Raw genomic sequence first — 17555 nt, 5'->3', positions numbered from 1 at the left:
GGTAAGTATGAATTATTTACACAACAAAACACAATACAAAAAACAAAAATACTGAAATTTCCCCTTTAGCTCAGTTCACTGACATTTTTAAGTTTGTAAATTGAAACCTTAAAATGATTTATAGTGTATCTTCTAAAAAAGGACAAAATATCTGTATTGTTTTCAGAATTGCTTATTTCCTCTCTACCTCTGCGTCATATCACTATTTACTGAGTAGAACTTAGACACCAATGGCTCTTTGGCTAAAGAGCAGTGTAATTTCATAGAAACAGTAGGGGAGTTGCTATCATACGTCCTTACAGGAAGTCAACTGCCCCTTTTGGCCATCTGGACAATAAGAGCCATTCGGTTTGATGCACATTGTGTCAAAATGGGGGTCATATAAACCATCTGGCCCCTGACCAATAAGTAGAGAGGAAATTTGTTTGCAAAAATAACAAAAATAAATAATGCTTTCTACCCTCCAGCAAGGACTTTAAACCAGACTACACACTCTGAGAGTGCTTAAAGGTTAGGGGAGCAAAAATGGGATGTTGGTCGTTTGTTGCCATTATGTTTTTATTGTTATAGTCATGTTAACTGGGACACAAACATAAGATGGTATATCAGTCTTATCCTCCTCAGGCGCTGCCGCTATCAAAGTAGCACTTTGTAGTTGTGTCATTCATTGGGGAGGGGGTTGAGGTTGAGAAGTGAGAGGATGTCATGATGGTGCCGGACATTCCTGAGCAGGTCAAATTCCAATGGGTTTGTTTTCTTTTTTAATAGAGTGCAACCCACTGCTGTAGTTGGTGAGAATGTGGTGTACTGATATACTGTATGTAGAAAAAGATGTTGTTAAAGGTGAGTGCTGTAGTGGAATAATACTGCACATCTTTTAAGTGTGCATATGATACTTAGTGTGAGCTGAGAAGCCTTTTGCAATATTCAAATAAAGACTGTTTATTCTCGGTGAGATGTAAATGAAGACTTACTATCACATTAACAGATATAATGGAAAACTTTAAGATGAACTATGTCAAACTTTTCTCACTAAACTATTACATAAAACATCACTTTTCCAGGCCAAGATACTTTATTTCCCTTTTTAATGTCCAGTAAAAACCAGCCATTCAGAACAGCAATAAAACAGTAAAGACATGAATGGCAAGTATATAATGTTAACAACCATGAATTTTCACATAATAAGTAAACTCACATATTATGAGATATTGTTTAGCAAAATATAAATTAAAAAGTTTTAGTGCCCTGAGTTGATCTGCAGCTGCCTATTTTGATTTACATGGATTACCAGGCCAGCATCTAGTGTCTTTCCTTTTAACACATTTACACACTCTCTCTCTATAACACACACACACAATTATTTCTCTGTGGAAAAATAACAGCTTTATCTCCTGTGCACTCCTTTGTTTTTAAAGTGCAGTGGCACGCTGGTAGCATAGTTTAATAGGAACTTATAAAATAAACTCAGTGAGTTAACCAGCTCCCACGTGCACATAAAAAAGTCCCATGGATATAGAGAGCAATTGACTTTTACCTGCCTTCTCTGGGGGAAGAGGGAGGATAGGGATGGCTTTCCACAAATATCACCTCCCCTCTAATGTTCCTTTTTCTCTGTGTGCATCTGCAAAAGATACGCAGGAATGAACCAGAAAAACTTAGTGCAGTTTGTAGTTCTGGCGCAACTCCACAGTGTGATGTGCCCACACAATGGAAGAGATAATGGATTTTCAGTTTGTACCATGCTTGCTGAGATAACATTGTACCAGCCATCACCCCATCTGATTTCATAGCTTGGATGGGTGATTTTCAGCTTTTACGTAAATTATGTCTTTCCATGGTTCAGCATGCAGAGACACGCTTCGAGGATCAGATCAGTAAACTGGTGTTGGAGAAACAGGAGCTGGAGTGGGAGAAGGTACGGCTGGGCCTAGCTTGCTTTACATCAACATCTCTAATAGCTATATTTAGGTACTTTACTAAAGACCATGTGTTCTTGTATTCTTATTTAGCAAATAGTACATTTTTGATTGGTGTCGTCTTTTCCTGTATAACAGGAATCCCGACAGCATCAAAGTGAAACCATGGCTAACCAGCACACAGAGTCACTCATGAATGTTAGGAAGCAGGTATGTTGTCACTGCATGTTACAGTTTTTATATCTAAACATCTGAGACTTTCAACAAAGCATTAAACCCTTGAGAACAATTTCTTTTCTTTTCTCAAGTTTCAGGCCAAAATAAGACACATTGAGGAGGAGAAGGTATGAAGAGCGTATTTCCAAACACGTCAACTTGATACTCGGAGTATTTTATTCAATTAATGTTTTTAGTGGAGTAGTAAATTCACTCATCTCAGTTGCACAATCTTGGCCCTTGGAGTGGATTCTTCTCTGCTGTGCTTAGGTATTTATTGCTTTTTTGACACTCGCAATAATAATCTAACATTTCAGGGCAAATACCAGGTCAGTGCTGAGTTAAAAGACAAGGAGATTAACAACTTGAAAGGAGAGTTGAAGTCGCTACAGGTACTGAGTTGTGCAGCACTCTTCTCTCCGTCTCTATCTCTCACAAACACACTCCCACTCATCCCATCACCTTCCTTCCTTCTGTCTCTCACTTTCTTTAAAATCAGGAGGGAAAAAAAAAAGAATTTGACTGGTCATAGAGGTAAGTAAAGAAATTTGGCTCATGCCCGACCAGAGTCAAGGGCATAGGGTGTTAGTGCAGAGGCCTGACACAGTCTGGCTCCCAGAGTGTTCATCTTCAATCTTGACACCACTAAGGTGATATACAGCCGTCCCCATGGTTCGCTGCACTTTAACAGCCCAGCCATGTTACAGAGACAATAGAGACTGTTTTTGATATTCTATCTGGGAGACACTGACTGCCGTATTTGGCCAAAGTGAGGCCCAGTTGTTTTCATTCCTGGGACACGGTCTGGTGGACTCCTTTAATTTAACACATTTTCACATCAATGGCAGTTGGGATTGAAGGGATTTAATTGCCATACATGGACGATCTGCTAAATAACTAAATTTAGCTCCATTGGAACAGTATGGTTCAATTAATCTATAATTTAATCTAAATAAATCATGGCAGCAGTTGTTTTAATCTCAGTGAATAACCTAGCTGATGAATATCCCTAGTAATATACTTCAGTATTTATAAGTCAATCAAACAAATAATAGGGCTATAACTGCCCACTAATACATTTATATAAAAGGCAAATCTAATCTTAATATAGACAATAGGTAAGGACCCTTTTGTGTTTCCCTACTTAATTATTTATTAATAATTAAGACTTTATTTTTCAATGGTCATGAATAACACATGAAGTGTATTTTAAAACACTGATGTAACTAAAATCAACAAGCTGCTGCATTCTCTCCTGGAGTCTTTGTAAACAGGCTGGTAGATGTAGACTGAGCTTCTCAATATGACCCATTTAACACAAAACAAAACCTTTGTGACTGACTGCATAAGCATATGGCAAAAGAATATGAACTTTTGTGTTGCTTCATTTGATGTATCATTACAAAATGTAATTCAATATTTTGAATCCTGACCCAGCATTTGACAGAAATCCAAAAACCCATAACCCTCCTGACCCATAAATCAGTTGCAACCCTTAATCTGTCAATCTGTTGACCCCCCTGATGGGGGTCTGAATCCCCAGAATGAGAGCCCCACTGATACACTTAATAAAGTGCTGGTTGTATAATAAATGATCCCCAAAATCTGATGCTGTTATGGTAGCCTGTAAACACAAAGGTTACTTTGATAACTATATGAAATGATGATTATATGAATATAATCATAGAGCTCTTACAGAAACTGAATCTGCAACATTTTTAAAAATCAAGTAATTGTTTCAGTATTTTCTGATTTTCTATTATTAATGATTTTTTGATCTTTTGGTTGTTTGGATAAACCATGGTCTTTGAAGATGTCATCTGGGACGCAGAGTAATCAATAGTGAAGATAATCATTAGTCATCCTATATCAATACAAAAGAAGCAGATTCTGTCAAATATGTTACATATTTGTATGTAGATAATTAACAATACCAAAATATGCATACAGTTATAAATATATATCATAATAATTATATACAGATACATTATACAGAATTTTTGTGTTCAGGTTTTATAAAATATGACTTATTACAAATTAATATACTTTAAAGTTGATAAATGTAAACAATAGTGTATGTTGAGAAAACTCTAACTAAAAAACTCCAATCTAACTTTTTTGGAGCTTTCAGTCATATCAAATGATCTTCTTCATTTGATAGAAGTTGCCCAGTTCTTATAAAATTGCTGATGTTTAAAAAAATATCCGTGAACACTTAAAGGATCAGAGTTCATTCTCGACCTTGGAAATAACAGCTGCCAAATCTAACCCGAAGCTCCATTCAACAGCGGTTTTATGTGTGTGTTGTATAATTATGTGGCATTTTGATGTAATGTGTACACAAATGTGGTATATTTGTTTAATGTACAGAAAATCTTGTCACTGGTGATTGTAATATCTCAGTCTTTCATTTTTTGAGTGATGAGATGAAGGTTAGTAACACATATTGCTCTTATCATCAGAGCTGAAACCCTTTATCTTGTCGATTTTCTTTTACTGCTGTTTTGCAGTTGCTGAAGTATAACTTGGAGAAGAAATCAAGTGAGCTGGTAAGGAAGTATTTTCCTCTTGTACAAATTGTTGACAGTGGATAGGTGGGAGGGAGAAAAATTAAAAGAGGAGGATGAGAGACTGGTGCTAAGGAGAGATGGGTTTTGAGGGAAGAGCTCATCAGAGTAACGGATAGGGAGTGTGTGACACTTTGAACTGCCAGCACAGCAGAGAAAATATCTCTATTAAAATATTTTATAACTGGGCCTCGCTCGGTTTAACCTTCTTCACATAACAGTGGCTCAGCAGAGTGAGAGGGAGTCGAAGCAAGCTGGTGTATTGGAGAGAGGGACGGGGGCAGTGAGAATGAGAGTGAAGGGAGTGAGGGGGACAACGAGATAGAAGAAAAGAATCTGCTCAGCTTGATACAGACAATCAAACAGTAATGGCAGTCTGAGGAGCGATAAAGCGCTCTGAGGCATGAGCTGAGTTGATTCCTTCACTCCACAGAGAGAGACAGACACGATCTGTGTTAAAACATGATCCTCTCATTCAATTGACAGCTGTTTTAGTAGTAGTATTCTATGTCTGACAAAATGAGTACAGACACAGAGCCAGCAGTAATTTACTCAGCTTAACAGATGGACTGAAGTTAAAAGAAATCCACCTACCAGATCCTCTAAAACTCACTAATTTACATTTGACATCTCGTATGTTGAATCAAAACCAGCATGTGAAAATTTGGGTTTTACAGGGGGTTATGTGTGAGACTATTCCTTGGCAGGATAGGTGACTTCCTGGAGCCTTGTTATCACTGTAGCAGGTGGATTTTGTTACCTGTGGACAGAGCCAGACTAGTTGTTTCCCTCTGCTTCTAGTCTTAATGCTTGACCAAGTTAACCAGCAGCTGGCTTCATATTTAACACATGATACATGAGAGTGGTATTGAACCTGTCACTGTTGGCAAGAAAGTGAATATCTGTATTTCCCAAAATGTTGAAACGCACATCTTACATTTTAACCACTCTTTTCATTAACTTGTACCGGCAGTATTTTTCTGTTTAGCTTGGAACATGTTTTGTTGTGGTGTTTCTTAACTCTACTTGCACAGATCTGTGTGTCAAACAGTAAACAGACAATTGCAACTTTTCTCTCTGTAGAGAGCACTCATTTCTCTGTCCGCTTTAACTGTACCCCTACCACAGGAACAGAAACTGGTGTTGCAGAACAGGTCGAAAGACAGTCACTTGAACCAGCTGGGGGAGATTGAGAAACGGTTCAGCGCTCTGTCGAGACAATGTGCCATGGTCAAGCAGGCCCACGAGAAACTAGAGCAGAATGGTAATGAACATATGAATAAATGGATCCATACACAGAGAGATAGATAAATAGTTGTTCTTTTTTTTGTTAATGCCTGTAGGTTTACAAATTATACTATGCTGCGATGACACAACTGTGGCAACTACAATCTACATAGATCAGGATGCATACAGTATGTGTATGAGAATGTGCTACTGATAGTTACTTGAGGCAGTGTGTGTGTGTTCAGTTTATTAGATCTTACCAGAATGGGCTCTGTTTCGCCCCAGAGCAGCCTGAATTCTTTAGGGTATGAATGTAACAAGGTGCTGGAAACAATTCACAGGGATGTTGGTCTGTGCTGATTTGATACAGTGCTGTGACTCAGCTCTTTCAGTATTTTCAGCACCACACTAATTCCTGCAAATATCTAGTTTCACTTCATCTCAAAGATATTATTTCAGGGTCGAGATCTGGGTAATGAGCAAACGTCACTGTCCTTTTAAATGAATTCTTTTAAATGGTATATTTTTAGTCTAAACATAGCTATAGACAGTTGTTGCCACAGAGCTTTTTTTAACCCAACACAATATCCCCACAACACTAATATCAGCAGGCCAGGATCCGTGGATCCATGCTTTTGACAGCAAATATGCATCCTGCTGTTAAATGATACATTTTGCTGCTCTTAAGCTATCCACTTACACAACAATGTGTCCAATGTAGCTTACTGTACTTGCCAGCTGACAATAAAAGGAAACAGGCACTATTTTATGCTGCTGAGTGTTCTGAGAAGACCTTCTCAAAGCACACAACTTGGTGATTTTATTAAAATGAAATGGTAAGCCCTAGATGGTTAAGTGCCAAATCTCAGCTTTCACATCAACTTACATCATGTGTCTTTGCCATCATATGGTTCAGTCAAAGACTACAAAAAACTCTACACTCTGTTTGTAAATGTATGTGGGATCCATCTTTTAGAAGAGCATTTATTTATAAAAAGAGGCCGATTATATGTCGTGCTTACATATTGTATATGTCATGTGAATGTTGACAATAGTAGACAAGTGCTTCTCTGGAGGCAAACATTTACACATACATCACTGTATATGCTGTTGAAGTACATTAGCTTGCTGTTGTTGTCAATTAGTTACGTCGTAGCATTATTAATTCTGGCGTCTTACCGTTTGTAATTGTTACAGTTGATGAGGCCATGAAAACAAATAAGAAACTGACTTCTGCAAATGAAAAACAAGAAGCAACTATTGTATCACTGAAGAAGGTATGTGGGGAAGTGGCCGAACATTTTGAAATATTTTAAACAAAATTAATATGTATAAATGTCTGTCGCACAAAATGCTTTTGCTCCTGAAGTTGTTGTATTTGTCATCCTGTATCAAAGCCAGTCAAAATCCATATTTTCCCAAGAAATAGTATTAAACGAATGATATTGTAAGAAAAAGTATTGTAAGTAATAAAAGGTGCAACAAGCAGTTCTGGAGTTTGTTGATTGTTGTCTCATTCCCTCATAACCAACACTTTGGGTTGTTGAGTCAGGCAGGCCACCAAACCAAGCATTGGTATTTGATGACCTGGGCAATGAGTCAACAATCAACTATCTCACACATTGCACCTTTAAAGGTATAGTTGGTAATGTTGGAGAGCTAGCAAGATTTGAAAGTGGCACCTCGTCTAAGCTCCACCCCCTTCTCCCCCTCCCGTCAGTGCTCCGTCCAAAGCCCCGCCCCCACAAACTTGAACGTGCATCAGACAGTCCGTCAGCAGGGCAGAGGAGAGCCGTTAGCATTGGGCTAATACAAGCTACAAAAGTAGCTAAGTTGGCTAATGTTACATATTTCATGAAAATAACAAATCCCCCCGAAGCAAAACAACTAATTACCTGTCCAACAGAAAGACAGCAACCTCTGCACTCTCTTCAACTCTTCTTCTTCTACTGTTGTTTTATGGCTGTTGGCAAACAACTGTTAGGTGTGCATTACCGCCACCTTCTGACCTGGAGTGTGTATCTCCTGCTAACTCCATATGCAGTGTGCTGAATATATCCGGCAACACGTGACACGTGATGAGTGCGCGCAGGGAGGAGGGGGGGACAGAGGGGGGTGCAGGCAGGATGAGACATGAAGGCATCTGATTGGTTCTTTCAACTCGGACCGAGAGGGAGGGATTGGTCAGAGTTTTTACCGGCCTGCAGCTGCCACAGAGGTCTGATTTATTTCAGTCCTTTTTCTGAACACATTATGTATGGACTACTCTCAGGGAGGAAAGACCATTTCACCCAGTATAACAAAAAGTGTTTCTGAACAGGATTACCAACTATACCTTTAAACAAAAGTAATCAACTTGAATAATTTCAGAGAAAGCAACTGGAATAGTTTTGTACCTTTTGATGATGATGATGATTGAATGTATGGTGCTTTTTCAGGAGTTGGAGGAGGTCAGTAGCAAGCTGATCAAGGTCAAGATGTCCTCAGTTACACTTGATAAGAACCACAGTCTGACAGGCAGAGAGCAGCGTATACAGCAGCTGCACCAGAAACTGAACATGGTAAATGACTTAATAGTTTATGCTAGTCCCAAAACTAGTTAACACTGACACTGATCTCAATCATATAAAAATCAAACTATAGTTTTGACAGTTCAGACTATGATGATGTGCTATTTTTCTATTTCTTTTGCATGTTTAGGAAACTGAAATGAACAAGCAACTCATGGAGGAAAATGTAGCTGTGCGAGCAGAAAAACAGGTAAACTAGAAATTAGGAAGGGACCCATGTGACCACTACCTCAACCTTGACCTTCTTTTCCACTGATACTTTTTCACATTTGAAAGTGCTAATATGCCAGCTTCATTTTGACACTGAATAGTGTGTGTGTGTGTGTGTGTGTGTGTGTGTGTGTGTGTGTGTGTGTGTGTGTGTGTGTGTGTGTGTGTGTGTGCGCACACGTGTGTGTGTGTTTAGGAGGTGATGACGTCTCTGCAGCATACCCAGCAGCTGTTGTTGACTCAGACACAGACAGTAAGGAGAGTTGAGCTGGAGCTGCAGATGCAAAGAGAGCAGTACCAGGTCAGAATTTGACTCTTCATATTGTACACATGTACATGTCTCATATTTGTAAATTAAATTGACTTATTTTGGATAATTCTTTCTTTCCACCGGAGCACAGATTTATACCATATTTCCCTGTCTTCCACTATACCATTTATTGATGTGTTTGTATGGATAACATTTAGATTAAAATGTAATTTAAAATGAGATTTTAGATAAATTCCATCAATTTCAATCAAAATTTAATTTAGATTTTGAGCTGAAAGTCCAGTTGGCCAGAAAAGAAGAGAAACAGTCCTTGAAAGTCAGTACCGAGCACTCATACATAATTTTATTAAAAAATTAAGTGTAACTTTTTACATTTTTGCAGTTTGATGTAAAAGTTTGAAAGTAGCTACAGTAGCTGCAGCTACAGCTGCAATACTAGATGAAGAGGGACGAAGGAAATCTCATAGATACAACTGTCTATAATGAATGATATTATTCTATTATACTGCCATGTTAAACAGAAAAACAACAGCTCCTTGAAAACAAAAAAGCTAAACTCATATGGTGATACTTTTGTTGCTTAACTGATGTACATAAATGTACTTCAGAATGGTTTTGAATGATAGAGGACATGTAGTATTTCTCCTGGTAAAACCCTGCACCACCTATTGTTCCCGCACACATCAGGAATTTTTCAGGGTCTATTTAAATGATTATAGTGTGAATTTACACAAGGACAGAAATAAATGACGACCATCGTTTCTTCTCATAAATATGATTAATGTATACATAAGTGAATATGGTCCCTTCCGCAACTGAATGATAGTGTGTTTATTCTCCATTTATGGCTTTACAGTTTATTATTCTCTTTTCATCGCTCTCTACCCCCTTCTCATTTTTAATTCACCTATTCATTAATTTATTAAAATCATTATCAAAATGACACAAGCCAACTGATTTGTATTAGCAAGAAGCCCTCTCTCTCCCTGCCCTGTTTAAGACCTTCTGTTCAAGTTAAATAAACACATAAAAATTTATTATTGCATTAAAAATCCTATGGGTGATTAATTTTATTGCAGGCCCTTAAGCAGGAACATGAGATGATGCGAGAGAAAAGCAAGGCAACGGAAGACAAGGTGGTCCAACTGATGGAGAGCTACACTGCTTCCAAGACCAGCTGGGACAAAGAGGTAGAAGAAAAACTAGACCAGTATGATGGGGACATTTTTATACAACAAAAGCACTCATCAGAAAAATCTGACACTAGTGATAGTATCTTTTTAAATTTGTCTCTGTACCTTTTTATTAAACAGAAGGAGGTGTTTCTGGATCGCATCAAGAGTGAGCAACAGGAACTTCAAGCATTGAAGGAAGCTTACGACGAGCTTCATCAGAAACACACTGAACTGTCCTCACAGGCCAAAGTGCAGACTCAGCATATTTATGAACTAGAGGTACAGACACAGGCAGAAACACATGTACAGTTGTACATAGTAGTAATGTTACCACAAATACTCTAATCAGTCTACTGCATAATACAACAAGCACTTCCTCAATAGTCTTATGGATCAAAAAGTTAAAAAAAAGGTTGTCTTAAGTAAATATTTCAAAGAAAAAAATGTTAACAGACCAGACCAAACTGCCTTTGAAGGGCTGTTTTTCAGCATGGTGCTTAGAAATAACACTGAAATACAACAAAAATGAGCGTGTACCTGTGCAATTTAATAAATCCATAAACTTCTTACAATTATGTAGCTTATCAAGTTTTTGGTGAAATTGATTTTCAGTTTGTAGGCTATGGTACCATTACCATTAACACTTGAAAGTGTTTTTAACAAAATATTTGAAAAGAACTGTTTGAAATACACAAAAGAAATCCCAGATGAACTGATGAACAACATTATTTTATTAACAGTAGAGACAATAAAAGCAAGTGTAGTTGAATGTGACATCCAACACATGTTGTTAGTAACACCAGCACTTATTAGCAAAATAATAACATTGCTAACTGAGTAAAAGGTTGTAATGTCAGCGAAAACTTGCCTCAGTTCATACAACTAGCTCAGGCAAGTGCTATTTAACATCCTTGCACCGTAGTGTGAGTGAGTGAATGAGTTTGGTCACAGCTGCAGGTGTTGTGGTAAAAAGGTGAAATATAAGCAATTGTCAATCCTAAGCATTTAACTGTTTATTTTTCTCTACACAGCGGAGGGACAGCAGCAAGAGCCTCAGTGTTTCTACCCAACTCTTTCCCACTTTAGTGGAGGAAACAAGAGGAGAGGAAACCTATAATGAACACATCTCCAGCTCTGAGCCACCTGGCTTTGGCAGCCTGCAGCACTTGGCCTCCAGTCAGACCAAAAAGCCAGACTGTCTGGAGGACACCGAAGCTTTGACTCAGCCAGTTGCCTCTGGATCACCTGGAGGTCAGACAGATAAAAATAAACATACAGAAAAAAAACATATGTTATGACTTGTTATGTCATGACATTGCTATGACTTTTATAATATTTTTACATTGTTTTGTTGATATTTATGAAGCTAGCGTATTTTTATGACCAGTACAATTGAACAGTGGTTGAAAACCAACTCAACATGAATGTTGTGTTCTTTTTTAGAACAAGAAACCCCAACCCCCCATCAACAGTCTCAATTTAAACAGCCCCTAAACACATCAAACCTTCCCACCTGCCTGCCTAACAACAACAACCTTTTCGAACTCCGTAGTCTACCTGGAACAACAGGCAGTGACAACAACGTGTCAAACAAATACATCAAAAACTCTAACACAAGTCAGAGTGATCCTGATGTAGTTTCATATTTAATTGATACTGCTTCCTCTGCGTCTGATAATGGTATGCTGATTAGCAGAGGTAGCAATGTGAGCACCACCTCAGGTGCGTCAATTTCTGGCCACATGTCTGCTGATGGATTTGGAGACTTACTGAGCAAAGAAAAGAGTGATGGAGGTGAGAAAGAACTGGGATGGAAAGATGAAGTGGAACAAGGAAAAAGCAACAGAGAAGAGGAGAAAAGAAATGAGGTGCAACAGTGGAATAAAGAAAAAGTCCAAGGGGAACATGTAAAGTTGGGAAGAAGCACTACAGAAACAAGAGGAATGCTCATGGCCAAAACAACAGATAGAAGAGAGGATATCCAGCGGTCAACAGAGGATTCAGGGGACACCAAACAGCCTGAAACAGAAACAAAAGATAGAACAGAAGGAGAAGGGACAGATGGAGTGGAGGAGAGAGAAAAGACAGGGCCACACACTCCAGAAATGCAGATATGGGCCCAGACGACTACTGATACGACTACTGAGAAGAGCGACACACAACAGGTCATTGACTTCATGGACACTGAGTCACCACTGGCTGCCTCTGAGCCCCCAGACTTCTCAAAGTGTCTGTCTCACGATGTCAGTAAGATGGTTGCTGACTACAGGCTTGTGAACAAAGTATATGAGTTGAGGAGAGAAGTACATGCCTTCTGTTCTGATGAACACCAAAGTGTCAATGATGGACCGAACATTCAAGAGGTTCAAGGCCGCTGTCATGATGAGCCCCAAACCTTTGCTCAAGATTTACTTCAAGTGAATGAGAAAACCATGCAAGAGATGCCATCTGACAAATCCATAGCCAACATCCCCACTGAAGTTTTTGAACCTCTGAATCAGTCAAGTGTTGGTAGCTCACAGACCAATACTGCGGCATTACCTACTCAGTCAGATAATATTGTCAGTATCCAAGGGTTAGAAATAGATGCAACACAAACACAACCTAGTAATCCGTCCATCATAACCAGAAACATGGAGCAAACAGATGAAATGTGTGATGCACATGTGAGGGAAGATTGTGTATTAGTGACAAGAATGATTGAACCACGAGCATTACCTCAAAGTCAGGAGACGTCAGAGCGGGAGTATGGACAGTTGAGGTCTCTGGTAACTGATGATGAGGATGGTGATTCCAGTGCGTCTATGAAGAGGGAAGGTCAGTCAACTGTAGACACACGTGAAAACGATACCTGTGAGACTGTCCCAGAACATGTGAAGAAATCTGACTTGAAGGATGCCTGTGTTGATGCCACAATTGATAGTGAGACCATTGAGTCTGAGGTTGAGACTGGCAGCTGTCAGGAGCACATGAAACATGAAAACTTTGAAAACACAGGAGATGAAAAGAAGACTAAAAGAGATGTCTGTCCAAGTCATGTGAGTGATGCCATGCCTGAGACCAGCAGTGAGATATACTATGTGCATTCTACAGCAAAAGAAATGCTGCTTGAAGACACTAATGAGTCATCTCTACCCAGCAACAAAACTTACAAGTCGTCATTAGACTGGAGCTGCGCTCAGAGAAAAACAGTAAGCTGAGGCTGATGTCTCTGTTTTGCATCAGTTTATTCAAATATTACAATTTAAAATGCTAACATAACCATTAAGTGGCCTTCAAAACAGCCTCAACGGTACATTTGTGTTGGTTAAGATAACAGATTACTGACCACTTTGTGGAGATATGGACATGTAACCTAACACAGATGTTAAAAAAAGTTGTGTCTTAAAGCTCGAATAATGGTCAAATGAACATTGAAGTTATCACCCCAAAATGTCAGATGTAAACTTCCAGTAAGTATTGCAGCACTCATTGGGCTTCAAAACGTCTGTGTATGCACACAATGTTCTACAGGACAGTTTTAATCAACATTTTCAATTGATGGTTTTATTTTCAAATAAGTGGTTTCGATACATGTGGTCAGTTAGGGATATTTACAATAACATCTGATTGTCTAATTGCTTATGTTGCTTATCTTCACTAGATTATCAATTATCTAATCAACTTTTCAAGTTCTTTTTCTTATATGTATTTTTGTTTATCCATCTATTCTTTGTTTTGTATGTTCCACTTTGTTAAGTGTCCTTGGGTACCCTGAAAGGCGTTATTTGAATTAAATGTATCATTATCATTATTATTATTATTATCATTATTATTATTAGATTATGAAATTGTGACTTAAGGTATCAACATTGTTACCTAACCCTAACAATATTACATTTTCATGTAGTAAGAGCAGAACCGCTGGGACTGATATTGAGGTCCACCAGAGGTTATAAAAATCTAAATTTATGTGCCATTTAGACTTACAAATGTGTTAAAGCACAAAAAGACGCTTGATGCGGTATCAGTACTTTTAAAGTGGTTATAAGAATACATTGTTTTTTCAGGGATCTATTGCATCTGAGCAGAATCAAAGTGGTCCTGGTGGACTCCTCAGTCATCCTTCCATTACAATGCCCAAGTTCCTCAAAAGCAAGCATAACAAAGGTGATGGTTGTGCTTATATGATCCATTCAATTTAAAAAGCATTATGCCCTTGAAGTAGAGCTGAACTGTTGCTCCACTGGTAACCTCTTACAGACTGAATTCAGAGTGCATCTGCAGTTCATACCATCTCTAATGATCATTCATTCTTACCTTCTTGCTGTTCTTGCTGTCTCACCTCATTCTTCCTAGTCCCCTTGGTGATTGCCAGTGCGTCAGATCTGTTGAATGCCTCCAGTGTCTGTGGGACTGCGGCTTCCTGGAGGAGACACCAGCAGGGAGAGTTGAAGGCCATGGGAGAGACAGCAACAGCAGACATGGTCAGTTACAGAAGCTGTTATGAAGTAAGAAGCTGCTTTTTTATGACTTCCCCACCAACTGATACTCAAAAATGACATGAAGCTCCACACACTATAAACTGACACACTGATCCTAATGTTACAGGTAACAGAGTTAAAACAGCACTGATGATTAAAAGGCCCCTACAGTACATCTCATATGATGTATTAATGATTCCTCACTGTATGAACTCAACTCACAGCTATGTGGAAAATTTAATTTCAGCTGTTGAAGCCAGTGTCCAGGTATATTTCACCACAGTAAAGCCACAGCATTGTTCTGCATTACAACTTGATGCTGAACAGCAGGAAATGACCACAGTGTGATGTTCACATAGAAACATATGAGCCTCCTCAGAGGAAGTTAGAATGGCCCTTATAAAATATTTTCTCTATCAAATAAATTGGTCAGGTCGTTTATGTTCCACAGATTCTGAGCTTCATCACTTTATAAAATATGTGTGAGTCGACCTCAGGGGAAATTTGTGCTAGAGCTTAGTGAATATGTGTTCTATATCAACCTGACATGCCCTCGTAATAACTACACAATATAATGCTTTTTCAACATTTTTGTGGTACAAAAAGCTCAGAATGTGAGAGCAAGCAAATATGAGTTCAGGCCAACACATTGAACAGAATGTACAGAATATCTGAGGAAGACTTTAGACATATAAAACTTTGACAAATGTAAAGTCAGGTGTTGAGTGAAAGGACATAGCTGATACAGTATATGCTGAACTCATAGACGTCCTGTAGACAGCCAGACAGACAGAGAATGAACGACCTGTGGAAGAAAATCGAGCTAATGATGCTTGGGTACCTCTCCTCTCTCACTTACTCAGTCATTATCCATCTCCTCACTCTCTCACTTCATCATTTGTCTCTCACTCACTCACTTTCTCCATCCTCTTGCTAATTCTCTTTTTCATTCTCTGCTTCACTTTTTCACTCTCACACACTCACATGCTCTCTTTTGTCACCATCACCGCAAACTGTCACTCTCTGTTTTATAAGATCCAGGTGCTGGCAATTGAGGGAGATAGAGTACAACATGACTTTAAAAAAACTGCTCTGATAGTTAAACAAATTGTAGTGAGGGCCAGAGTCTTTATTTTCTGCAGACTCTGAACACTGGGAACGTCACACAGAGTTCAGTCCAGCTTTCTCTGGCCTGGATACTGTTACATCTCAATTGCCACTGGTTATTGTCTCCCCTGTATTTGTTTATCAGTTAATGTTCCCGAAGAGGCACTGAAGCTCGACAACAAATGAATCCTTTAACTGCTTTCTCCACAGCTAACTACAGACAAACTGTTTCTCTGTAGATGTTTGAGTTCTACTGTTTGTACTTTTTGGTGTCACTTGCACACAGGAGAGCAGAGCTTCTCTGCCCATCAGTTCTTTTCCAGTCTCCACATCCACCGTCACAGTCACTAGACTGCCATGGCAGAACACCCCAGGGTAAGTCCACTTACCCTACATAAAGGGGACCTCGTAGTGTCAACTAGAAGAAAATGCTCTGCCTTGTACTAGAGTTCAAACTCGTTTTTGGTGGTCATACAAACATCAGAGAAAGTTGATGAAGGTTCTCAGTCATCTAGGTCATGGCAATTCTAAGTGCTATATCGTAGGCAACTGTTGTATTCAAGAAACTGAAAAAGTCCAGTTGCCCACAATATAACACTTACAATCAAAGAAAGTTGTGTTTCAAAGTAGATTTGACTGTTGTTGCAGATCATCCACAGTCACACTTGTTGTTTTACCATGATGTGGTCTCATTTCTAGCCAGCAGAATAAAAACATCCTTGAATTGTCCTTGATAATTTATCATTTATTAATTAAATGATGGAATGATGGAATTAAACACCAAATTAATATAGGACAAGGATATAGATTTTGCATTATTATATATTTGACAAACAGTAATATTTCTGCAGAGAAAACCTGCCAAAAAGGTAGCCTGATGCTATTGCCCCCTTCCAAGAGTAGTGAAAGTGGAGTGAAGCGCACAGATAGTGAGGACAAACACAAATTAACGCAGAAGCACCATGAAGTTACAAAAAGTATGATATGTTGACACAATAAGTTATAAATATCAGTCTTAACTCATTATTTTAACATAATATGAAGGTGCTTCATATTATTCTGTCAAGTGTTTTTCTCTAGGAGTTCTGTCATTGGAACGATGGTATTATAATTTCTAGAATAGCTAATGTAGTTTGTCTTTACACCAGGTGTAGCAGAGCTCAAGCTCCAGGTCCAAGTTCAGCTTTAGACTTGGAACTATCTTGCTCCCAGGAGAGGGAAGACCAACAGTCATTATTCAGAGCCCAGATCTCCAAAATTGAACAGTTTCTCAACACAGAGAGGCTCCGTCTGCCCAAAAGACGAAGAACTGACAACTAAAAACATTAAAACTTACTGTTCTATTAAGGGATGCTACTGTATCTGTAGTTACATGACAAAGGTCTTCTTCTGTAGCACATATTTAGTAACTACTGGTAGTCCAGGTTGAAATGTTCTGTAAGCTGTCACTCTTATATCAATGCATTAATTATTCCTTTGGACCTCAATGATTCAATTCTGATTACCTTTCAATGAGTACAGTTTATAAATGTAAAGCTTGTCTGTTTTTTGGCTTAAATCATTTCCTGTTCGCTTTACTGTTAACATTTCAATGTTTTATTTGACTGGAAAACTGCACTATTCATTTGTTGTTGTGGCATGTCATTGTATAACTATAGCTAGGCAGGAGAAGAGGGGATTGATTATTCCATTCGACATTTATATGACTAAACTATATTTTCAACATTTCAACATACAGTTGTATGTGTATAAAGCAGTATTGAAATGTATACATTATCATATATACTTTTAATAAAACGTTTGTGTTACATTTATGATTTGATAACTTCA

The 17555-nt window shown here is 38.5% G+C and overlaps 1 protein-coding gene across 3 annotated transcripts in view; it reads left to right on the top strand.

The window, feature by feature from the left end:
• Positions 1–17555, top strand: part of ccdc73 (coiled-coil domain containing 73) — a 22123-nt gene extending 4568 nt beyond the window's left edge. For 2 of the 3 annotated variants that reach the window (XM_084364448.1, XM_084364447.1), the window contains exons 5-22: positions 1847–1918; positions 2058–2129; positions 2228–2263; positions 2453–2527; positions 4646–4684; positions 5831–5966; positions 7127–7206; positions 8368–8490; positions 8630–8689; positions 8906–9010; positions 10060–10170; positions 10294–10434; positions 11187–11406; positions 11599–13346; positions 14205–14304; positions 14494–14645; positions 16012–16100; positions 16874–17555. In XM_084364448.1, coding sequence (XP_084220574.1) covers positions 1847–1918; positions 2058–2129; positions 2228–2263; positions 2453–2527; positions 4646–4684; positions 5831–5966; positions 7127–7206; positions 8368–8490; positions 8630–8689; positions 8906–9010; positions 10060–10170; positions 10294–10434; positions 11187–11406; positions 11599–13346; positions 14205–14304; positions 14494–14645; positions 16012–16100; positions 16874–17045 — 3531 coding nt within the window. In that variant the 3' untranslated portion in view covers positions 17046–17555. The remainder of the gene's footprint in view (positions 1–1846; positions 1919–2057; positions 2130–2227; positions 2264–2452; positions 2528–4645; positions 4685–5830; positions 5967–7126; positions 7207–8367; positions 8491–8629; positions 8690–8905; positions 9011–10059; positions 10171–10293; positions 10435–11186; positions 11407–11598; positions 13347–14204; positions 14305–14493; positions 14646–16011; positions 16101–16873) is intronic. The other variant, XM_084364449.1, reaches the window with a different exon arrangement.

Source organism: Pagrus pagrus (assembly GCF_965226575.1).
Source record: "Pagrus pagrus genome assembly, chromosome: 10".
Taxonomy (NCBI): Eukaryota; Metazoa; Chordata; class Actinopteri; order Spariformes; family Sparidae; genus Pagrus; species Pagrus pagrus.
This window is presented reverse-complemented; position numbering and strand designations above follow the sequence as displayed.